At 41.2% G+C, this 26,129-nt stretch overlaps 1 protein-coding gene across 1 annotated transcript in view; it reads left to right on the forward strand.

The window, feature by feature from the left end:
• Window positions 1-25,540, forward strand: part of TAX1BP3 (Tax1 binding protein 3) — a 40,209-nt gene extending 14,669 nt beyond the window's left edge. The window contains exons 2-4 of the mRNA XM_073616909.1: window positions 4,186-4,305; window positions 17,590-17,667; window positions 18,469-25,540. Coding sequence (XP_073473010.1) covers window positions 4,186-4,305; window positions 17,590-17,667; window positions 18,469-18,606 — 336 coding nt within the window. The 3' untranslated portion in view covers window positions 18,607-25,540. The remainder of the gene's footprint in view (window positions 1-4,185; window positions 4,306-17,589; window positions 17,668-18,468) is intronic.
• Window positions 25,541-26,129: the final 589 nt, after the last annotated feature.

The raw sequence follows: 26,129 nt of genomic DNA on the forward strand, positions 1-26,129 counted from the left end.
AAAGAATTGGGTTGACTTTACTGTTTTTGGTTTTTTTTTTAATTAAAAAAAGTGTATTTTTTTCCCAAAAAATTGCGTTTGTAAGACCACTGCGCAAATACGGTGTGACATAAAGTATTGCAACAGTCTCCATTTTATTCTCTAGGGTCTCTGCTAAAAAAAATGTATAATGTATGGGGGTTCTAAGTAATTTTCTAGCAAAAAATACTGTTTTTAACTTGTAAACGACAAATGTCAGAAATAGGCTTGGTCCTTTTTAAAGGAGTTGTAAAGGCAGAAGATTTTTTTTTTCCTAATGCATTCTATGCATTAAGATATAAAAAACCTGTGTGTAGCAGCCTCCCCAGCACCTCCCAATTACTTATCTAAACCCCCTCTTTCTCCATCGATGTCCACAAGTGTCTGAGGCCCCTTTCACACGGACGGGGGTGGGGGGGGGGGGTTTCGCCTTAATGCATAGAATGCATTGGTGTGAAAAACCTTAAAGGATAAGTCCACCCCAACACTAAAATCATTACATCTATAGACATCCATGATCGAACACTAACCTATCTAGCCCTGTAAAGAAGAAATCCATATACATCCCTTTTCTGAAGCTGATCCCACGCTGAGCTGTCAGCTGCTCGCCCCTCGCCCCCCCTTATACTCACCTGGACCCCATCACGACCCAGAGCTGTGCATGGTAGCTGCAGCTTTGTCCCTCCTCCCTGGGTAGAAGATCGATGGCAATGGGAGCCATTGGCTCCTACTCTTGTCAATCAGCTCCCTCTTAGATTGTAAGTCCCTCTTAGATTGTAAGCTCTAAGTGAGCAGGGCCCTCTGATTCCTACTGTATCAAATTGTATTGTATTTGTACTGTCTACCCTCAAGTTGTAAAGCGCTACGTAAACTGTTGGCGCTATATAAATATTGTATAATAATAATAATAATAATCAGCTCCAGTGACGAGGGAGCGGAGCTGAGTCCCGCTGTCTTAGTTAATGGACGCGGGGCTTGGGATCAAGCCGGCACAAGTGCCCCCATGGGAATCGGTTTCCTATTGGGGGCACCAGCAGGAGCCAGAAGCACTTGAAGGGGACCTGAGAAGAGGATAAGGGCCGCTCTGTGCAATTCTATTGCAGAGAGCAGGTGAATATAGACATGTTTGTTATTAAAAAAAAATAAAAATAATGTTTTTCCTTTTTTATATTTTTTTAGTGAACCTAAATATAATCCTTAAAGAGGAGGGCCACTAAAAAAAAAAATTAAAAGTCAGCAGCTACAAATACTGCAGCTGCTGACTTTTAATTGGACACTTACCTGTCCCTGGGTCCAGCAATGTGGGGGATCGAAGCCCCGCTCGTCTCCCCCTCCGTTCTGCGGCGCTGGCATTGCAACTGTGGGTGCCGGGCTGTGGCTTCACAGCCTGGCACCCACTGCGCATGCGCGAGCGGCGCCGGGCGCCGTGATTGGCCGCTCAGTCACCTGGGACCTGTAATGGGTCCCAGATTGACAGGAGGGAGGGAGCAGAGCTGAGCCCTTCCTGTGCCGAGATGGAAGTGATGTCACCAGCCCAGGCACTGAAAGAGGCAGACTACGAGGGACCCCCTAGCAACAGGCATTTTAGAGGTGAGAAAAAAAAAAAAATCCAAATGTTTTTTTGTATTTTTTAGGATTTTTCATGTAATTTTTTTTTTTTTTGGGTGGAACACCACTTTAAAATGACATCTAAGCTTTGACTCGTTGCTGTAAGAGTACTGAGTACATATGCATGCTTATACTTTTCAGAGGTCCGATATTGTTCTATGTACAATCCTTGTTTTATTGATTGCATGTAATATTCTAATTTTCTGAGATTGTGGATTTGGGGTTTTCATGAGCTGTAAGCCATAATCATCACAATTATGACAAATCACGGCTTGAATTACTTGCTTTGCATATAATGAGTCTATCTCATATATTAGTTTCACCTTTTTAAGTTGCATTAGTGAAATAAATGAACTTTTGCACGATATTCAAATTTTTCGAGTATCGCCTGTATAGGAGATTAGCAAAATAGGATGGGGGGGACATATATTTTCTAGAAGACACGGCGTTGTATTTGATATTGTCATCAGATTAAACCACCCAATTAAACTAATTCTCATCTATAATAGATGCGACCTATCACACCATGATTCTAGCAATGACAAGCCTCCATCCCTAATATGTATACAACAACAAAAAGAGAGGAAATGGGACTTTATATGAGGCAAGTCATTGGATTGTTCAGTTTATTAAGAAATAGCAGATTACATTAAGGAAGTATCAATCTGTAATACAGGACACAATCCAGTGTAATACATTTGCATAAATATAAAACAATTGTACAGAAGAAAGTACAGAATAATAAATAAACCTCTTTATTATAAAAGAACACTCATCCATTCATAAAAGTTCAATGAACATGATCGATTTTGCATGGTAGACCAAAATTGTTTAAAGCATCAGTTTAATATAACTCGACGCACGTTTCATGGCTCTTGCCAATCATCAGGAGTAGGATGCTCTGAAAATAAATCAGTAATGTTTATAAGTAGGGATATCCTTTAAACGGAGAAACAATCTCTCAAAAATAAAGGAGTGTAACTTACAGTGCGGTCAAATGGTGGCGCCCAACCTAAAATCCATCTAATTAAACTGATTTCACACCTTTGCAGTGTATAAAGAGCAAACATGTCAATGTTATTTTATAGGATACGTTCACCTTGGAGAAAAAAAAAATAACAAATGCAAATTTTTTTTTTTTTTTTTTTTTGCAGATAAAAAAAAATGTGCATTTTAGTATTTATTTTTTTCTAAGAAGCCTGCAGAGCATTGCACCTGCGATCAGCAGATAACAGATGCAATGTCAAGCTCCTGCAGAATCTTAGCATAGCTGTTTGCCCGTACCTCATACGGACAGGCAGTTACCTGAGAGCAGGAAGATCAATGGACTACGAGGACGCTCACCAGCGCCCTTGTAGCTCATTGAGAACTAATGGGAAACCATGAATGAATGATGCAGCTGTGTGGGTGGAGCCATGCATGGCCACGCTGTTTTTAAATTTTGACAGCGGGTGAGGGGAGAGGGTAAAACCAGGAGAAGCTGCAGATGCTGGAACGTGTTACACCCTAAAAATGGGTGTAACTTGTTCTAAGGCTAGGTTCACACATGTGCGCTGCGGTTTTGTACACCAATTCAGGTGCACGTTATTACTTAAATTCAACCTAAAAAGGACCCCAAATCGCACAGGTCCCTTTTTAAAAACAGACTACAGCTGCCCCAGACATCTGTGAACTGACTCCATTGAAAGCCGGTCCAATTCATATATATGTGACATGAGCGTAAAGGTGAACTTCTCCTTTAAGGCAAACCAATTATTTTGAAAGGGCTGCCAGCACACATCAAACCACACCTGAACCCTTTTAGCAACAACAATGGTAATGTTCTCATGCACTGAAGTGCCTTAACATGTTGGCTCTAATGCATACAGGGTGAGTTGCGGTAACGTATGAACACCACACAATGGTGCTAAGCAGGCCTAAAGGTGACCATCCACTGAGCGAATTTTTGCTGATTCCTGATAAACTGGTTGAAATCATTTAAAAAAAAAAAAAAAAAAAAAAAAAAAAGTGCCAGATGGAAAATTGTCAGCCAAAAGGCGCCTACATCCAATCGTTAAAATGTTTAACCCAAAATTTATTCTGTGTGTGTGTGTGTGTGTGTGTGTGTGTGTGTGTGTGTATAATAAATAAATATCTATCTATCTATCTATCTCTAGATAGATATATATATATATCACTTACCCTAATTGAAGCCTATTCATCGTCTTCTGCCCATGGTGGGAAGGTGGTACGAGAGTACTATGGTATCATTTGTGGTTGTTCAGAGATCTGCTGCTGCTTAAAGAGATCTGCTAGGTAATGTTCTGCAAATTGTCTCATATCAGCTTCCTCCCCCCCCCCCCCTTCTCATTATTGTCCATTGCAGTAGAAGTTATGATGATCCCAACTGTGATGGGGCTCAGTTCATGGGGATTATTGTGGTATTCCAGCACTTATCAGTGTACTCGTCCTTAGGCTCCGCAGTTAATGTGAAGTAATATATAGTGGCTGTTTGGCATACAAAGTTATTTTAAGTGATTTTGTTAAACTAACCGTTAACATCTTTTCTCCTTTTTAAAGCAAAGAATTGAAATTCATAAGCTGCGACAGGGAGACAACCTGATCCTTGGCTTCAGTATTGGAGGTGGCATTGACCAAGATCCCGCTCAGAACCCATATTCAGAGGATAAGACAGATAAGGTTGGGGCTTTTTTTTTTTCTTTGTAGTATAAAATATCTTCTTCTCCTGTTGTCTTATACAGTTGTGCTCATAAGTTTACATACCCTGGTAGAATTTGATTTCTTGGCCATTTTTCAGAGAATATGAATGATAACACAAAAACCTTTCTTTCACTCATGGTTAGTGTTTGGCTGAAGCCATTTATTATCAATCAACTGTGCTTACTCTTTTTTTTTAAATCATAATGACAACAGAAATGACCCTGATCAAAAGTTTACATACCCTGGTGATTTTGGCGAGATGACGTTGACACAAAGGGGTTTGAATGGCTATTAAAGGATCTGTTTGTGATCTGTTTGCTTGTAATTAGTGTGTGTATAAAAGGTCAATGAGTTTCTGGACTCCTGACAGACCCTTGCATCTTTCATCCAGTGCTGCACTGACGTTTCTAGATTCTGAGTCATGGGGAAAGCAAAAGTATTGTCAAAGGATCTGCGGCAAAAGGTAGTTGAACTGTGTAAAACCAGAAAGGGATATAAAAAGATATCCAAGGAATTGAGAATGCCAATCAGCAGTGTTCAAACTCTAATCAAGAAGTGGAAAATGTGGGGTTCTGTTGAAACCAAACCACGGTCAAGTAGACCAACTAATGTTTCAGCCGCAACTGCCAGGACTTCAGGACTCTCTGAAAACATGTGGTGTGGTTGTTTCAAGATGCACAATAAGGAGGCACTTGAAGAAAGATGGGCTACATGGTCAAGTCGCCAGAAGAAAGCCATTACTACGCAAATGCCACAAAGTATCTTGCTTACAATATACCAAATGGCACAGAAACAAGCCTCAAACCTTCTGGCACAAAGTCATTTGGAGTGATGAGACCAAAATTTAGCTTTTTGGCAACAACCATAAACGCTTCATTTGGAGAGGAGTCAGTAAGGCCTATAATGAAAGGTACACCATTCCTACTGTGAAACAGGGAGGTGGATCGCTGATGTTTTGGGGATGTGTGAGCTACAAAGGCACAGGAAATTTGGTCAAAATTGATGGCAAGATGAATGCAGAATGTTATCAAAAAATAGTTACATAGTAGGTGAGGTTGAAAAAAGACACAAGTCCATCAAGTCCAACCTATGTGTGTGATTATGTGTCAGTATTGCATTGTATATCCCTGTATGTTGTGGTCATTCAGGTGCTTATCTAATAGTTTCTTGAAGCTATCAATGCTCCCCGCTGAGACCACCGCCTGTGGAAGGGAATTCCACATCCTTGCCGCTCTTACAGTAAAGAACCCTCTACGTAGTTTAAGGTTAAACCTCTTTTCTTCTAATTTTAATGAGTGGCCACGAGTCTTGGTAAACTCTCTTCTGCGAAAAAGTTTTATCCCTATTGTGGGGTCACCAGTCCGGTATTTGTAAATTGAAATCATATCCCCTCTCAAGCGTCTCTTCTCCAGAGAGAATAAGTTCAGTGCTCGCAACCTTTCCTCATAACTAAGATCCTCCAGACCCTTTATTAGCTTTGTTGCCCTTCTTTGTACTCGCTCCATTTCCAGTACATCCTTCCTGAGGACTGGTGCCCAGAACTGGACCGCATACTCTAGGTGCGGCCGGACAAGAGTCTTGTAGAGCGGGAGAATTATCGTTTTATCTCTGGAGTTGATCCCCCTTTTAATGCATGCCAATATTCTGTTTGCTTTGTTAGCAGCAGCTTGGCATTGCCTGCCATTGCTGAGCCTATCATCTACTAGGATCCCCAGGTCCTTTTCCATCCTAGATTCCCCCAGAGGTTCTCCCCCCAGTGTATAGATTGCATTCATATTTTTGCCACCCAAATGCATTATTTTACATTTTTCTATGTTGAACCTCATTTGCCATGTAGTCGCCCACCCCATTAATTTGTTCAGGTCTTTTTGCAAGGTTTCCACGTCCTGCGGAGAAGTTATTGCCCTGCTTAGCTTAGTATCGTCTGCAAATACAGAGATTGAACTGTTTATCCCATCCTCCAGATCGTTTATGAACAAATTAAATAGGATTGGTCCCAGCACAGAACCCTGGGGAACCCCACTACCCACCCCTGACCATTCTGAGTACTCCCCATTTATCACCACCCTCTGAACTCGCCCTTGTAGCCAGTTTTCAATCCATGTACTCACCCTATGGTCCATGCCAACGGACCTTATTTTGTACAGTAAACGTTTATGGGGAACTGTGTCAAATGCTTTTGCAAAATCCAGATACACCACGTCTACAGGCCTTCCTTTATCTAGACGGCAACTCACCTCCTCATAGAAGGTTAATAGATTGGTTTGGCAAGAACGATTCTTCATGAATCCATGCTGATTACTGCTAATGATATCGTTCGTATTACTAAAATCCTGTATATAGTCCCTTATCATCCCCTCCAAGAGTTTACATACTATCGATGTTAGGCTAACTGGTCTGTAATTCCCAGGGATGTATTTTGGGCCCTTTTTAAATATAGGTGCTACATTGGCTTTTCTCCAATCAGCTGGTACCATTCCAGTCAGTAGACTATCTGTAAAAATTAGGAACAACGGTCTGGCAATCACTTGACTGAGTTCCCTAAGTACCCTCGGATGCAAGCCATCTGGTCCCGGTGATTTATTAATGTTAAGTTTCTCAAGTCTAATTTTAATTCCGTCCTCTGTTAACCATGGAGGTGCTTCCTGTGTTGTGTCATGAGGATAAACACTGCAGTTTTGGTTACTGAAGCCCCCCGATTCACTCGTGAAGACTGAGGAGAAGAATAAATTCAATACCTTCGCCATCTCCCCATCCTTTGTAACCAGATGTCCTTCCTCATTCTTTATGGGGCCAATATGGTCTGTCCTCCCTTTTTTACTGTTTACATACTTAAAGAATTTCTTGGGATTTTTTTTGCTCTCCTCCGCTATGTGTCTTTCATGTTCTATCTTAGCTGTCCTAATTGCACCTTTACATTTCCTGTTGCATTCTTTATAAAGTCTGAATGCTGAGGATGATCCCTCAACCTTGTATTTTTTGAAGGCCTTCTCCTTTGCTTTTATATGCATTTTTACATTGGAGTTAAGCCATCCAGGACTTTTGTTCGCTCTTTTAAATTTATTACCCAATGGGATACATTGGCTAATGCCCTTATTTAATATGCTCTTAAAGCAAACCCATCTCTCCTCCGTATTCTTTGTTCCTAATATTTTATCCCAGTTTATGCCTTTTAGCAAGGTTTGTAGTTTAGGGAAGTTGGCTCTTTTGAAATTCAGTGTCTTTGTATTCCCTTTTATGTTTCCTATTTGTGTGATTTATACTGAAACTAATTGACCTGTGATCGCTGTTGCCTAAATTGCCCCGCATTTCCACATCCGTGATCAGGTCTGTATTGTTGGTAATCAGTAGATCCAGTAATGTTTTATTTCTAGTTGGTGCGTCTACCATCTGACCCATAGCCTTAAATGAATGCGCGGTTCCCTCCGCCCAGTCTATGTCTGGATAATTAAAATCCCCCATTATGATAACACTTCCCATCCTTGCTGGTACTCCAATTTGTGATAGGAGAATCGTCTCCACTTCCTCCCTCAGGTTAGGGGGCCTATAGCATACTTCCAGTATTATTTTCCCCTTAGCTTTATACCTTTGGAGCTCTACCCATAAGGATTCCACCTCCTCTCTAGCTCCCTCAGTGATGTCATCTCTCACATTCACTTGTACATTATTCTTGATATATAGGCATACCCCTCCCCCTTTTTTACCCTCTTTATCCTTGCGGTATAGGGTATACCCTTGAATGTTTGCCAGCCAATCATGAGAGCTGTTGAACCAGGTCTCTTAAATTCCCACAAAATCCAAATCCTCCTCGTACAACAGTATCTATAGTTCACCCATCTTGTCCGCCATGCTCCTGGCATTGGTGAAAATGCCACATAGTTTAGACCGGTCGCATATTGTCTTCGTATTGGGTGTTTCGAGATTGCAACTAGGACTTGCTACTATACTCACCTTGTGTTTTTGTGCTTTGGTTAACCTACCACTAATGCCCCCAATACTACCCTCTGGAATATCTTCCGCGCTGGCTATCTCTGCCTCTGGACCCTCCCCCCCCATCGCCTAGTTTAAAAACCCCTCTAACTTTTTGGCCATCTTCCTTCCCAGCAGATCTGCACCCTCCTCATTTAGGTGCAGTCCGTCCCTTCTATAGTACCGGTTACCGACTGAGAAGTCGGCCCAGTCCTCCAGGAACCCAAACCCCTCCTTACTACACCAGCTCTTCAGCCACTTGTTTACTTCCCTAATCTCCCTCTTCCTTTCTGGTGTGGCTCGATGTACCGGTAGTATTCCTGAGAATACTACCTTGGAGGTCCTTTTCCTCAATTTAGCTCCTAAGTCCCTAAAATCGTTCTTTAGGACACTCCATCTGCCTCCGACTTTGTCATTGGTGCCAACGTGCACCATGACAGCCGGGTCTTCCCCAGCCCCTCCCAGTAATCTGTCCACAAGATCCGTGATGTGCCGAACCCGAGCGCCCGGTAGACAACATACTGTTCGGCGCTTCAGGTCTTGGTTACAGATTGCCCTCTCTGTCCTTCTAAGAATTGAGTCCCCTACCACCAGAATCTGTCTTTCCTTTCCTTTCCCTTTGCTGCCCCCTACTGGAGGAACATTTGCATTCATCAGCCAGGAAGCTGCGCATGGGACGTACTTGGACATTCCAACACAACAATGATCCAAAACACAGGGCCAAGTCGACCTGTCATTGGCTACAGCAGAATAAAGTGAAGTTTTTGGAGTGGCCATCTCAGCCTTCTGACCTCAATATCATTGAGCCACTCTGGGAAGATCTCAAACGTGCATTTCATGCAAGACAGCCCAGGGTCATTTGGGTAGTTTGTTGTGATTATGATTTAAAAAAAGTAAACACGGTTGATTGATAATAAATGACTTCAGCCAAACCCTAACCATGAGTGAAAGGAAAGTTTTTGTGTTATCATTCTTCATATTCTCTGAAAAATGGCCAAGAAATCATAAATTCTGCCAGGGTATGTAAACTTATGAGCACAATTGTATGTATGAAATATATTTAATATTTGTATATTATCCTAAGAATTGTACACACCTCTCAGAAGTGTTTCATTATGTGTGCTCTAATGTAATCTATTTTAGCTGAGGTGCCATTAGATGGGATGGCTACATTTGTGTCGTAAGCCTTTGTATCTACGGAGGGGAGTCATGATTGCGGTCCAAGTTGGACTTCAGAACTTGTCTTCCTACCTTCATCTTTATTTAATGGATGGTGGGAAGATTAGTAGTTTACAGAAGGAAGATGATTGATTTGCGCCCCTTTTTTTTTTTTTTTTTTTGGGACTGGGCAATGAGGGGTCAGAACTAGGTACCACATCCCATTGGGTTAATGAGAACAATTGGTAAAGAACAAGCGGGACTTTAAAGGTACCAAAATAATATGCAAAAAGGTTTATAAAAATATAAATTTTATTGGACGTACGTTTCTTTAACCCCTTCCCGCCGACCGTACGCACATCTGCGTACTCGGCTTTTTCCGGGGTTATACCGGGATGATGCCCGCAGCTGCAGGCATCATCCCGGTACCGTTATTTAGAGCGGGCGATCGGCTATCCAAGTATAACAACCGATGCGGCTAAAAGCCGCTCGGCTGTTATACCAGAGAAGCGGGAGGGGACATCCCTCCCGCCGCATCACGCCTCTCTTACCGGGCCTCCCGTGCGATCGAGAAGCCCGGTGTCCAATCGGCCGCCTTCGGCGGCTGGGGGCGGGCTGGAACGAAGCTGTGGGCGGCTTTGTTCCAGCCTTCTGAATGTAAACGCGGAAGCGACATCATGACGTCACTTCCCGTTTACTCGGCTGTAAATGGCGCCGAATTTAAAAAAATACACAGAAATCAGAATCGCCGTTTTCGTCAATCTGAATACTGTGAAGTGCAAAGGAGGGATCGCGGGTCTTTTAGACCCGCGATCCCTCCATAAAGAGTACCTGTCACCACCTATTACTGTCACAAGGGATGTTTACATTCCTTGTGACAGCAATAAAATTAAAAAAAAAAAAAAAAATGTTTTTTTAAAACGCAAATTACAAGTATAAAGCGCCCCCGTCCCCGCGAGCTCGCGCAGCGAAGAAAATGCATATGGAAGTCGCGCCCGCATATGTAAACGGTGTTCAAATCACACATGTGAGATATCGCCGCGATCGTCAGAGCGAGAGCAATAATTCTAGCCCTAGACCTCCTCTGTAACTCAAACCTGGTAACCGTAAAAAAATTTTAAAGCGTCGCCTATGAAAATTCATAGCTACCGTAGTTTGTCGCCATTCCACGAGTGCGTGCAATTATAAAGGGTGACATGTTTTGTATCTATTTACTCGGCGTAACATCATCTTTCACATTATACAAAAAAATTGGGGTAACTCTACTGTTTGGATTTTTTAAAATTCATGAAAGTGTCCCTTTTCCAAAAATTTGCGTTTCAAATACCGTGTGATATAAAATATTGCAACAATCTCCATTTTATTCTCTAGATTCTCTGCTAAAAAAAATATATATAATGTTTGGGAACTCTAAGTAATTTTCTAGCAAAAAATACGGATTTTAACTTGTAAACACCACATTTCAAAAATAGGCTTAGTCATGAAAGGGTTAAAATGACAATAAATGTTCAAAAGCATAAAATTCATACAACATGTGCAACCACTTCTTACTCTACATGTTTCGTTTATAAGCGCTTCCTCAGGAGCTTTTGAAAGTGTTGCATGAAGTTAAATACTACAAAAGAAACTGACAATAATGAAAAATTGTATTTGAAGATTATTGTGACAATCGTGTCAAAAAAATTATATAACACATCTATTATTATTATTATTATTATAATACACGATTTATATAGTGGCAACAGTTTACGCAGCGCTTTACAATGTATAGGGGGGACAACACAATTACAGTACAGTTCAATACAAAAGGTACAGAAGGGCCCTGCTCATAGAGCGTACATTCTAAAGGGAGTGGGTGGTGGTACAAAAGGTAATAGCTGCAGAGAATGATTTGATGGGGGTGGCTCAGGGATAGTTGTTATGTGGGTGTGGGGTAGGCTTCCCTGAATAAATGAGTTTTCAGGGATCTCCTAAAGGTGGACAGGGTAGGGGCTGATTGGACATACTGGGGCAGGGAGTTCCAGAGGATGGGAGAGGCTCTGGAGAAGTCCTGAAGGCGAGCATGGGAGGAGGTAACGAGAGCTAGAGATTCTGATTCCTAGGCTGGAGCCTGAGTTAAGGGGGCATACATGCAACCATAGGGAGAGGATAAAGATTCTGAAAAGCATAAAATCCATATGTAAACCCATAAGTTTATTAGCTTCTATGGCCCTAATTGATTAGCCCAGGATCATAAAAAATGGTTAACTAGTAATTTTAAAGCGATGCAAAATTTAGCTTTATTCAAAGTTGCAACAGTGTAGAACCAATGCGATCTATTTTTTGTCCCCAAAACAGGGGAAAAGGGTTTATTGCTGGGATGTTCTGGTAGAGGAACAGCAGAAGGCATTTGCTGTGCCTTAACAAGACCCAGGTGTAGACCAACAGCACTTCTGCTGCCAAGTCTGTTTTCCTGGGGAAATCAACCAGCAAAATCCTAGGAGAAAAACAATTTTTTTTTTTTTTTTTTTCTTTTAGTAGGAATTTCTATATGAATATCTGAGACTTCCTACATATGCTCACATTGTTCCCATCCTGGATGAGGGCTGGAGCCACAAGGTCAACTTTTAAAGTGGGGTTCCCATTTAAAAAAAATAAAAGTCAGCAGGGACCCCCTAGCAATTTTTCTCCAAATTTTTTAATTTTTTTAAGCATATTACTATTTTTTTTTTTTTTTTTGGGGTGGAACTCCACTTTAAAAGGAGGCGTCAGCACCTCAGAGGAATAGGTGGAAATAAATCATCTGTGGCTGAAAAATGTTGTCTCCTTTCCTGCAAAGGCAAATATTGACCAGTGAAAACCAAGCCCCCCCTCACCAAACGGAATACAGCCAGTGAATATATTGTAGCAGCGAGGTACTTATATGTGCCGAAAGTTCAAGAAAAAGCTTGCTATGCTAAGGGGGAGAGAGTCCGTCTCTCTCTGTCTCTCTGTCTCTCTGTCTCTCTGTCTCTCTGTCTCTCTGTCTCTCTGTCTCTCTGTCTCTCTGTCTCTCTGTCTCTCTCTCTCTCCACATGTTAAACTCCTCCCCGTCCCACTGATGTCACCGGCGGGGCGTGGACGTGTTGACAGCACTATTTCGCATGTCCGGAACCGACGGCGGATGTGACCTCACACGCTATTGCGAGTGGTCACAATTTGCCATTTTGGAAAGTCCATACTTGGCAGGCAGAGGGGTACAGGTGAACAAATATCCAATCCGCCCCTCAGCGTAGCAGACACAGGGCTTTCCATATATGACATGGAGAACAGGAACTGGCTCCTAGTCAAAGCTGTTAAAGAGGAATTGGACATGCTCCTATTAATAGTGCTTATGGGCCCGAGCAAGCCATGAGTGATTGGTTTGACACTGATGTAGCAAGTGCCCAGGGCGTCTATATGGCTACCTACCCCCCAACCCAGTTGATCCAGTCATATGTGAAATCCTGATTACGATAATTAGAGATCTCAAATTATTTTAACTGCATCTGAAGATACGGCATACCTTACCAGCTCATCATATACATAGATACATGAACAAGCAGCACAGCATTTCCTAGATAAAAACAAAACCTAAAAGGATTAATAAGTATTTAACTAATTAATTTGAAGAGATAGCTATGTGTAGCCAGGTGAAAGGTGGGGAGAAAAAAAAGGAAAGGATACAATATTTTCACCAACAAATTCATTCAGTTTATTTAAATTTTGTTTAGACCAGAGAATGAGACGGAGTATCTTAAGTCATAAAGACAGCCTAATTCATAAGAATGGCTTAAAACTGCATCATTCAGTCCAGGCGGTTTAAGAGCTGATAGATTATGAATCCACCGGACTTCCACTGTAAAAGTAGCTTATCATTGTCGCCTCCTCTCTCATTCTTTGGTAGGTATTACAAGGCAAAAAAATGCACTTTGGACAAATTAAATGCATGAAAGAGACCCATATGTCAACTGATGGGTGTCTCCATTCTGGACTTGGAGACTAATTTGACGTGGTCACAAATACGATGAAAGAACAGTCTTTTTGTTTTGTTCATAGTATGCACCACAATCGCATATCATAATATATAAACCACCCCCACCAATTGACAATTGGCAAGAAATTGCGGTTTAAAGACATGTCCATCAGGCAATGTAATTTCCTGAGCTTTAGTCTTTAGTTTTTAGACTCTCAGCAACAAATGTCTCCAAGTTGCTTTTTTAAGGTCAATTCCCATTAAGTGAATAAAGGATCTGATATCATTGGCTTGATATATTAATTCTATTTCTTTTTCTAATGATTCAAGCTCCAGGGAATATTGCTGACAAAGCAGATCCATCATTCCGATGGAGCAGCTTTGCAAATTCTCCTACCAGTTGAATCTAAAGTCTGATTCTATCTTATTTAAATGTGGAACAAATGAGTCAAAAGACATTAACAGCAATACAAAGTTTGAAGTAATATAAATGTATCTTCTTATTCCCTGTCTAACGAGCAAATTCAAGTATTGAGTTTGGGCTTAACATTTTACCCTACTCAAAAAATAGACCAATTTGAACTTATTAAAGATTTCAATTTTATTCTCACGGAAATTAATGTTTAAGGTAATTTATGAGAAAAATCAAAAGCAAAAAACAACTCCAATCCCTAGATAACCCCTTGTGGAGTGAAATGACAATCAATGATATCAAGGCCCACTGGGGGTTCTGGAGGATGTGATCCCTGAGGAAATGATCAGGATTGCATTCTCTAGGGCACTGTTCCAGGCCCGGAAAGTTATTTTGATGGGCTGGAAGTCTGGCTCGCCCCCCACAAGCAACTCCTGGATAACCCACATGGGAAATACCCTTATCATGGAAAAATAAATCTACCAGCATAGGGGATGTCCTGGCAGGTTTGAACGCATATGGTCACACTGGCTAGACACGCCTGGTCTGAGCCCTAGAGAACTGGTAATGTCCTGACTTTTTCAGTGTCTCTGGGGGGGGGGGGGGGAATTCCTCAAGTGAACCATAAAAGATGCGGGCTGTGTTGGTGAAGGAATGGAGTAATAGAAGTTGAGTGCCAGGAAGACTTTGTTATATAGCAGTGGTAAGGACAACATACTTGTGCATAAGTTATTGACTGAAGGATCATTTATATTCATGTACTATTGGATGTTGTTAATTCTTGACAAGCTCAATAAAAACCTTTCTGATTTAAAAAAAAAAAAAATATATATATATCAAGGCCCTCGATGACTTGATGGAGCTTTGGGAGGAGGGCAACACCGATGAGACTGAGCCTACCTCTAAAGGGGTACCTTTGTCTCTTTAGGGGGTTGTCCCTCCTGCCGACGATGCTCCATCAATCCCATTTTTTTCCAAAGAATATAAGCCTAAATCTCAAACATTTCCTGCCCTTCAAGCAAACTCAAATATTTGGGCATTCACACAGCAGGTTACCAATGAAATACATCCAACTAAATGGAAAGGGATCTCCCATTCAAATTTATCCCCTGACCAACAGGAAGCTATTTGGTCCTTGCAACAGAATCCCATTAGTCATTAAACCCTCAGACAAAGGGGTAACGTAATGGTGATGTAATGTGCCTAGAATGAAAGTATGGTCATGGACCTTCTTAATAATCGGGATTGGTACAAAAAGGTATCTGAGGGCTTTTGTTAATAACATTGAAAGCCAATATAGGAAATTAATAGGCTCTGCCTATCACCATAATCTCATTACCAAAAAAAGTGGGAATTTTTGAACACTCAATCACCAAAAACCCCAACACTTTACACATTACCTAAAATTCATAAGAGCCTAATCCATCCCCCGGGCTGACCAATCGTCTTGGGAAATGGATGCCTTACGGAGGCAGCTAGCCAGATTGAATATCTTCATCCTCGCGTCCTCATGTGGGGTCATTGACTTCATACATCAAGGATACTATGGACCTTTTGGGGGCGCTTGATGGGATTCGTATCCCAGAGGGTGCCTTTATTGGTGGCAATTGATGTAGAGGCCCTCTACAACTCCATCCCCCACGAGTTGGGGGTTGGGGTTGTGGGGGGCTTCATTCAGGAGGGAGATCGAATGGCAGGACCCTGTAACAAGTTTATTCTTATATTGTTCCGATTTTATATTATCGAACAACTTGTTTCTCGTGCATCACTTTGTTTCGAAGTGATGGCGAAACATGTCAGGGCGTGACCACGCAGTATCCTACGCCGTCGGACTATCTGTTTACCCAGCCCGCGAACACCGCTTTATGAGACATCGGCTGAGCGGTGAGAGGTGGACACATATATGATAGTGACAAGATATTTGGAAGTTTTTATGCCTGTTTGTATTTTAAACATTGTAAGTGCGCATTTGTAAGGGGGGATATTTTTATCATTAATAAATTTTACTGGATTACGCTATGTGCACTTTTTTCTTTTGCTTGCTGTGAGCAATAGCTACATGGAGAGACGCAGTGCCTGCTGACAGAGTTCGTTTAAAACACAAGCGTAATACCTTTTGGTTGACTGGTAAGTTCATTACCTTAGGGGATTGTTGCACACGCGGTGTGGTGACGGTATTCAGCTGGATTTAGCCCCGTATGAACTTTTTTTGATGGACAATCCATGATTCATGAAATTTTTTAAATTGGACATTATTATCTCAATCCTTTCTTGTTCAGCGCTGCTTATGTTACAGTTTTTCTGTAGCATATTTTTGTGATTACTTTCAGAAAGCCCCCATATTTTTTTTTTTCACAACAGGGATTCTTAATCACTTTGCAGCATTAATAAAGGAGAAGTACAGTCATATCTCATATACCTGTATTTATGTGGATCACAGGAATGCAGTGCAGTTTGTTGTGCACTTCTGTGACCTGTTTTGAACAGACAGCGGGCTGAAGTCTGCGGTCGGCTGACGTCAGAGCCGGTGCAGGCTCAGGAAGGATCATGACCATATGGTCCGGAACTGCCCACATGCCTGGACCTGCACCTGGCTCAGCCTCTCAGCGAGCCGCTGAGAGCTTGAGCCAGCCGCTCACGCCCCCTCCACAGCCCAGTGCTCCAGTGAGCGAGGGGGACAGAGCAGAGAGCCGGTCACTGATAGTCACCAGCTCTCTGTTCACGGAGCTGTGAGAACTAAGCAATCGGTTATGTTTGATCTCTCGGTGTTCAAGCCGGTGTGGGGGACAGATACAGCATCGGACCGATGCTGCATCCACCTAGGTAAATATGATTCTCTAGAGAAAAAAAAAAATCCAATACTTTTCTTTTAAGCAGGAAAGAGCCTATAACTATTTACATAATTGTTTCATGTACTTGGGACACAACATTTGTATGTCAGTGGGACCTCTGCAGACACCACATAGCTGCCTAGTTGTTGGTGTTTATTAATCTATTGCTGCTGTTCTCCCCTTGGATAAGGCAGCTGTGAAGTCATCCTGTTCTTCCCTTTCAACTCCTAGCCAGGAACATTTACCTTTAGGCAATCCAAGAGTGATTTATTTATTTATTTTTTTTTTATGAAGGAACTTTTACAAGGAAGATTTGTAGGCAGTCGTATTGTATGCCTCACTTTCCTCTGAAGAGCCTGTGTTTATGTGCTTTTGTTGGCTTCAAACAGGGCTGTTATACTTTAAGCAGGCAAAATGCTGTCATGAATCACTGATCTATGAAAGGACAGGCGGATGAATAAATAGTCCACTTCCTCCATTCACAAAGTGCATTTCATTCATAGAAACAATAGTACAGCTTCTGTGAATGAAGGTTGTGGGCAGAAAGGACAGACCTAGTCGGCACTCTTAATGAGTGCGTATGACAGATCGTTCGATTAACTACCGCACTAGGGTGGGGGGTCATCAGAGAACAGAAGATTTCAACTAAACTCAACAGCCATCAGCACAAGGGACACATTATACTGATTGTAAGCAATGTCCCTTGGGTTGATGGTTTTTTTTTTTTTTTTTTACACTAAACTAAGCTTTTACTTTAAACCTGGGCTTTTGGGTGATGCAGCGTGGCATCCATTGTGAGTGTGACTTATTTGAACAGTGCTGGCTTTGAGTCAGAATTGGTGTTTTCATTTTAATTTTTCCCAATTTTACTTGCATAATACGCAACTACAGTTTTCTATACTAACCTCTTCTATTTACAGGGCATCTATGTCACAAGGGTGACTGAAGGAGGACCTGCAGAGGTAGCGGGCCTTCAGGCTGGAGACAAAATAATGCAGGTACCTAACTATTTCTCTTCTCCTACTTTTGTGTGTGTGTGTGTCTATAAGGAATCAGTGGAGGAAGGAGGTGCTAGAGCCAGGCTGGGTGCAGAGGTGCTTTTTAGAAAGGTAAACATATAGCAGATGGTGGAGAGCTATGGAGAGGGGAGGATGGGAACCCGAAGTTGAGGGCAGTGGAGAGGTTCGAGGGGAAGGGAGGTTGCAGAAGTGAGTTGTGGATAGGGGATGCAGAGGGATGAAGCTGTGCAAGAAGGCTGAACACTGTACTTTTTGCATAATGCACCCCCGAACACTGCACTTTGTATGGAGCGCACTCCTGAACGCTGTATGTGTCTATCTATCTATCTATCTATCTATCTATCTATCTATCTATCTATCTATACTATAGCCCTCAAAAATTCCACTCACCTGCTTGCATTTTGATAGAATGCATTAAGATAAAAAACCTTCTGCCTTTACAACTCCTTTAAAGTTCATGTGCGTGTAAAGGCAGGAGTCCCAATACTTTTTGTAAAATTGTGTATCTATCGTTTAAACAAACGTTGCAGTGTAATATACATCCATTATCAGGACTTGTCTGATATGTTTTATGGAGGTGAGAGGAGTAAGAACTTTTTATACCTAAACTGTCACTTTCCAGGAAAATCATTCTACTGTATTCTGTAAAAAGATATGTAACATTATCTGTGGCATCCAGTCTCTAATAACTTAATTCCTGCCCGTATATGGTATTATGTTCTATTATCCAAGGTGCTATTTCATCCTGACCTGCTTAGTGGTTTTTTTTTTTATCTCCAGGTAAATGGATGGGATATGACCATGGTGACACATGACCAGGCCAGAAAACGTCTCACCAAAAGAAATGAAGAAGTTGTTCGGCTTTTGGTGACCAGGAAGGCCCTGCAGGAGGCAGTCCGACAGTCTATGAGACCATAGAGATGTGCTCACTCCATCCAGCAATTCAGCCTCTACTAGAAAACAGGTTCAACTGAAGGACCATCAGATACAACACAAGCGTTATCACTAAACTACATCCACTGATCTCCAGCTAGTGACAACAATGGAATGACTTGTCAACTGTATATCTTGTGTTAAGTTACTTATGACCAATTTAATGTTTCACATTTCGGTCTAGTAGTAGAGGTTGCATAGCCTCCCTACTATTCTGAACACACACACTTCCAGAATATTCCCCATTTATTTCTTTTAAAAGTCCACTAAATAATGTAATATAGAGAATTAAGATTGTAAAAAATGTGGTAAATGAAATGGGTTGTCTGCTTTGTTATAGCTTTTTATATTTGGGTATGTAGGGATCCGGAATTGACTTTTGCACATATTTATCACTAACTAGTCTTGACTAGTTGGTCAACAGTGACGTTTTCCACTTTCAATGACAGAGCATGATTGGAAACCCCATTGACTGACAGAGCATGGTTGTGACAGTACTGATTTTGTAAAGGAGAACTACAGGCAAAACACTAAATCCAGCAATAAAGCTGTACCAGTAGATTCTTACCCTTAGCTGCATTTTGGTTTTGACTGTACTGTTTGGCACAAAAGCTTAATCTCCAGCTCATATTTCAGACTGCTAAAACCCCATATGGTTGATTTAAGATACCTAAGTGTTTGTTAAAGTAGTTGTAAGCCCTTCCATATACCCAGTGAAGTAACTGTGATACACGGAGATGAAACTAATCCTCTTAGATAAGTTGTACCTGTTTATCTGAAGTCTACTCTTTTCTACATCCGCTCAAATTGCAGAATTTGTAAAGCTTGTCTGAGCTTGCAGGGAGCGGAAGTTATATTCCACATAACTCGGTAAGAAGAGCTGATTGGAGGGAAGGGACACACCCCCTTCTCACAGCACACATAAAGTGTTCACGCTCTCAATCAAAGGCTGTGTGCTGAAGCTCCCTCCCCTGTCACCTTTTTAGCTCTTGGTGTCAGAAATACTTGTCAGAAATGATTCATGTGGATAGTAGAGGAACGAAGCAGCAGACAGAAATTAAAGTGCTCTGGATTTAGATAAGTACACACTATAGAAGGATATGCTTTTTTTTTTTTATAGTGGTTTACGACCACTTTAATGGTTATGACGATGGTAGTCCTTGCAGGATGTGTGATCTGAATCAAAAGTCACCCCATTCAGTATTGTTTCCATTGTTGCTGGAAAACTGAGTTATAAATAGCATCCTGGGAACTTCTCATTTTAAATTACGGCATGTCAAAAGGACCTAATGTAATATTATGTAATGTTTGGCTTTACTGTAGCTCTTTAATAGGTCCAGTCAAATTTCATACTTCAGTATTTGGTAGCTGCTGGAGAGCTGAGTCGCCAACAGGCATCTTTTGTCTCTTGGGGGACTGCACTGGTGAGATTTCTAAAGCTGTAGTCTTTGGAAGGAGGAAAAATCAGTCACTCATATGCTTCAGAGGATAGTGACCTGATCTGTCAGCCCTGGTTCACACTTGTGCGGTGCGGAACACCGCATGTGATTCGCACAGGAACTGCACCACATTCCTCACATGCAATGTCTGTGCTGGTGCGATTTGAGCCATTCATTTTGTATTGCTCAAATTGCAACAGATCCGCACCAAAATAGTGCAGGACCCCCCCCCCCCCCGCACCTGAATCGGATTACATGGGTGAGATCACCCATGTGGTCTGATTCTGGCAATCGCACTGCGTTTTGTGAGCCGTTTTAAGCCGTCGTTAATTTAATTTTGACACCCGCAGCAGATTGCAATTTCAATGCGGTGCTGGAAAGGCACAGGATTCGCTGCATTTCCTGCATTGCATCAGTGTGAACCTAGGCTAAATGATAGTCTCGGTCTCATGTTAGAAGCCCCTCAACCCCTTTAGCGATGATCTGTGGAAACGGTTAATCCAGCAGTCTGGCAAACCTGTCCCTATCGCTAATTCTTCTCTATAGGATGAGCAGCGCCTCCAGTGTCTGCTGGTGTCCTTTAGCCCCTTCCCTATCCTGGCGGCTGCTTTGGCTTATCCGCATCTACTAAGAACTACAATAAACGTTAAATAGGTTCAATAGGTGGTTAAAATAGATCCGACATATAATAGTCTTTTTATTTTTATTTTTTTAATTTTCTCATAATATCTCTTCCCTATTAATACATTTTAGGTTCAATATACACCAGCAGATTCCCACCCTGCCACCATTTTGGCTCCATCACCTGTGGCCTACTTTAGCTGGGGACAGCCAATCGCCTGCATCTCCCCATCAATGCCAATGATCTGTGACCTTACATCATTTTTTCCGCTTGACATTGGCTCCTAGATTTCTGTAGAAAACGTTAGAAAGAGAGCCATCGTTATGCGTAGACCGTAGTTTATCAATTGTGATGACCAAATCATTTTTGTAATGTAATAATAGACCTCCAGATGTAAACTCTGGTTGAGTCACTTGTGGTAGAGTTGCTAATGCTGCCTCTGCTTTACATGATGATACATTTGAAGGCACATCGCTCTGGGCTCTGACATTGCCTTATTGACCAGTCAGAAATCTGGAGAATGATATGTGGAGACATCTGTTTAGTCAGGGGACTACATTCATTCTGCAAAATTGTGACCACTAGTAGTAGAAGGGACTTGAAGCTATGTATATACCAAAGATCTAGTAACTGTATTTTATTTTAATAGAAATTACATGAGGTACTAATATTAAAAATATGCAACTAGAAACAAAAATACTTTCGTAGAGATAGGGGTTGCCTTTTACTTGTGCATGACAGTTTTCCTTTCTTTAGGTTTCCACAATGGGCACTAATGATTTAAATGTAATAAAGGGAATAGCAGTAAGATGCCTTACCATGGACTTTGGTAACCTTGTAGGGCTCTTGGTTTGGAGGACAGATGGCCATGTGATCACAGACCTGATAACCCTCTAGGAGTCTTGGTCTGGAGGACAGACAGCCCTGTGACCAGACATAACCTTTAGGGGTTTTGGTCTGGAGGGCAAAAAGCCATGTGACCATGGACCTGAAAACATTCTAGGGGTCTTGGTCTGGAGGGTAGCCTGTTGTGGGAACAGGAGTTATCTAGTTGGTTATGTGTCTTTACTAATATTCCTCTAGGTCAGTGTTTCTCAACTCCAGTCCTCAAGGAAACTCAACAGGTCATGTTTTCAGGCTTCCCATTATTTTGCACAGGTGATTTAATCAGTTTCACTGCCTTAGTAATTACCACAGCCGTTTCATCTGAGGGAAATCCTGAAAACATGACCTCTTGGTGCGCCTTGAGGACTTAAAACTGCTTTAAGTAGTCAGACTCTTGTTTTCATGGTTGTCCACCCTCCAATGTAGGCAGAGCTATTTTAGCAGTGGTGCTGTTGCATTGTTACCTCTATGTCAACATGGCCATAATATTTCTAAAATTTCTAATGTATCTTTGCAAGTTACCAGATGCCTTTTTTAAAAAATTATTAATTTACAGGGTGATGCCTTTTTGTAAAGGGAAAAACAAAGTGCCTTCTAGAAAAAAAAAAATCTGATGGAGGGTTATAAGAAACTATCTTGATGTATGACATCTTTATAGGTTTAAATGGACCAAACCGTACTAATTGCATATGAAAATACCTTCAGAAGCGGTTTTTATTTTTTATTTTTTTAATATCTGTACAGATTATGCTATAGGAAATACGGTAACTTGTGATACATCTAGACAACCTTTTTTTGTGTTTTTTATTTACTGCAAACCCATGAGTAGGCAGCTTCTGAATCATTTGGATGTATACATCAGAACTGTAATAGATCATGTTCCTAATGGATATGACGAGCTAAACATTCACATCCCTCACAGGCTGGCTTAGTGCTGTCTTCTAGTTGTGTTCTTCATTATGGATTCTTATTCACATACTGTACATTTCCAAGTGTATAGCTTTCTGGCCTCAGGTATTCAGAATGTTCAATCAATAATGTAAGATGAGCAAAATAAAAGAACTAGTCTTCATTTCAGTTATGATTGTTTGCTCTTAATATCCAAAGAGCTCTACACCCTAAAGCCTGGTACACACGGGCCGAATATCGACCGGTTCAACGGGCATGCCAGAAAAACTTCTGCCAAATGACATCAGATTAGTGCTGGCAGCCAATGGCTGTGAGCACTGATAGTTGTGTTCTGGGGGTGGGGGCAGTTACCCTGTCAGAACACAATAGCTTAACGGGGAGATCGCTGTACTAACATTGCATAGTACAGCAAGGTCCTCAATAGTCTTTTTTTTTGTTCAGCCCAGGGGGTTTGAACAAAAAATTATATAATGGACTGAACAGGGCTTTAGAATACCAAATATGAACATACTAAAATTCCATTGGTTATCAAGCTGTAAGATATAGGACTTTGTGTGAATGGGCATTGTAGTTCTACATTTGCTAAGCTGCATTCTTTGCATTAAGGTAAACACCTTGGTGCAGCTTCCCAGCCCCCCCTTAGGCCTCATGCACACTGGACGTTTTTACAGCAGCTGTTTTTGGCTGTAGACGTTTTTTTCTACAGTCATTAAACTCTCCATCATGTTATCCTATGTGTCCATGCACACATAGGCTGTTATCGGCTGAGTGCGGCTCGGTAGCCCCTATAAAAAAAGACTTGCTATTTGGGGCACGCGACAGGGGAGAGGAGCCAGAAACGCCGGCATCGGACCCAAAAAAAAGAGGATCGGGGTTGCTCTGTACAAAACCATTGCACAGAGCAGGTAAGTAACATGTTTGTTATTTAAAAAAAAAAAAAAAAAAAAACTGCAAACCTTTTTAGAATCACTATAAGCTTTGGCAAAAAAAATCTGGAAGCTGATTGGTTTCTATGCAGAGCTGCAGTTTTAGCAAATCAACCCCTATGTGATTTCCATTGTCATGCGATTGTGTTTAAATCATGTTACATCTGAAATCGCACTAATCACTAATGTGGAGCCTTAGTGCCTTCAATCTGTTACATTTTCTCTTTTTCTAAAAGCAGAGATGAATAAAAGGATTTCTTTAAAAAAAAAAATCCATGCAGATACTTGGTGGGTGAGCTAGGGGTGTTTTTATAAAGCAGTAAATCTGACATTCATCAAGCATTCGCTACAGGTGAATCTTCCTGGAGCTTCTACTCCAACTGCAGGGATATGCAAGTCCCATCATGCCTCTGGGTGTCATGTTGTGGCTGTTAGTCTTGTTATGCCTCATGGGACTTGTAGTTCTGCAACAGCTGTAGGTCTGCTAATTGCATATCCCTGGCCTAGGCGATCAGAGTGGAAGTTTGCCTCTCCCCACAGCCTCTTGGGACACGTCACAGGTCTCAAGAGACTGCAGGATCATTGACGAGGTGCAGCGCAACTTGCGCATACGCTGTGGGCAGCCATCTGTGAAGCCACAAGCAGTCAGTCGGCTGCCCACAGTGATGGTGCCAGGGACCAAAGATCAGTGAAGAAAGCGGGTAGGGTAAGCATGGTGCTGGATCTCTGGAGAGGTTAGTGGCTGATTTTTTTTTAAGGCTCCATTCCCACTTGTGCGACTTGACATCAGTCGTATTACAAGTCATTCCCCATGTTTTCCAATGATAACATTTATATATGTGCGACTTGAAGTTGCAGCAACTTCAAAATAGTTCATGCACTATTTGGTCTGACTTTCATGCAATTTGAGGGCCATAGACTTCAATGTTAACCCGCAAAAGTTGCATGAAAGCCTTACCTGAATGTTATACAATGCAACAATTGTCCATTATCACTGGTCAAAGTCGTATCCAAGTTGCACTCCAAAGTCGGGGCAATTTTGGAGTCGTACAAGTGTGAATGGAGCCTAAAAGTCAGCAGCTACAGTTTTTGTAGTTGCAGACTTTTAATGTTTACACAGGGGAGTAAAGAACTGCATTAAATGTTAACGTTTGGCCTCGTAACACACACTGTTGGTAAATCTGAAGATTGATCAACCTGTATGGTTTTAGAATGACCGTTAACTACTGGAGGCATCTTACTGTTTTCCATTTTATTTCTTCTTTAATACACTCCTTATAGCTCACTAGGTTTTAGTAGAACTTTTTTTTTTTTTTTTTTTGAACTGCTAACATTTTGACTAAGGCTCCATTCACACTAGCGCGTTTTTTGATGCATTTTGCATTTTGCAGAAATGCATGGGAATTTTTTAACATGGGTTCCTATGGAACATGTTCACATCAATGCTTTTTTGTATCTCTGCGTTTTTGGAAAGGGTCGGGGACTTTTTTTCATGCAAAAAGCAGCGTTTTGCATGTAATGGATTTCAATGGACAAGCATCAAAAACGCAAGTGCACCGTTTTTGCAGCGTTTTTGGTGCGTTTTTGCCGTTTTTTTTTTTTATTTTTTTTTTTTTGTAATTTTTTTTAAGACTGTAAAAAAAATGAAAAAAAAAAAAAAAAAAACGCAAATCGCGGCAAAAACGCTACAAAAACGCTGCTCAAAAACGTGCCAAGCATGGAAAAAAAAATCTCCAAAAACGCTCAAAAGCAACATGCATAGGTGTGAATCGAGCCTTACTCCTGGTTTATGTGTATCACTACTCTACAGTTGGAGACCACTTCTTCATCAGTAATGGAATTCTGTATTGACACACAGACCCTTTTACAATACTAATATTGCACTGTTCATTAGCTGGTTAATCTGTGCCAAAGCGACAATTTATGATGGCATATGTTGAGGTTTTTATATTGTTTGTACGCTAAAATTAAAATTAACTGGATTTTACAAGTTGATCAAGATTGATCAACCTGTATGGTTTTAGAATGACCGTTAACTACTGGAGGCATCTTACTGTTTTCCATTTTATTTCTTCTTTAATACACTCCTTATAGCTCACTAGGTTTTAGTAGAACTTTTTTTTTTTTTTTTTTTTGAACTGCTAACATTTTGACTTACTCCTGGTTTATGTGTATCACTACTCTACAGTTGGAGACCACTTCTTCATTAGTAATGGAATTCTGTATTGACACACAGACCCTTTTACAATACTAATATTGCACTGTTCATTAGCTGGTTAATCTGTGCCAAAGCGACAATTTATGATGGCATATGTTGAGGTTTTTATATTGTTTGTACGCTAAAATTAAAATTAACTGGATTTTACAAGTTGATGTTTTTGGTCTTTTTTTTTTCCCAACACCCCTTATCATATTTAAGGTACCCTCACGCTTCTTCGGTCCTCTAATTGTTTTAATGCTCAAATCACATATGTGTAAGTTGTCTTTTTCAGTCAAGGTTGAATCAGAAAAAGAAATTGTTTATGGAGGATGACCAGTGTTGGTGAGATTCTTTTAAAGCGGAGGTCTTCAAACGTTCTAAACAAAGGGTCAGTTAACCGTTCTTCAGACTTTAGGGGGGCCAGAGTGTGGCCAGTGGTAGCAGAAAATGGCCTGGCATCAGTAGGGGGGTAAACAATACACCATCTTTAGTATTGGGGGAGGGATAGTGCCCATCCTTGGTGTCAG

Source organism: Aquarana catesbeiana, linkage group LG02 (assembly GCF_042186555.1).
Source record: "Aquarana catesbeiana isolate 2022-GZ linkage group LG02, ASM4218655v1, whole genome shotgun sequence".
NCBI classification, from domain to species: Eukaryota; Metazoa; Chordata; class Amphibia; order Anura; family Ranidae; genus Aquarana; species Aquarana catesbeiana.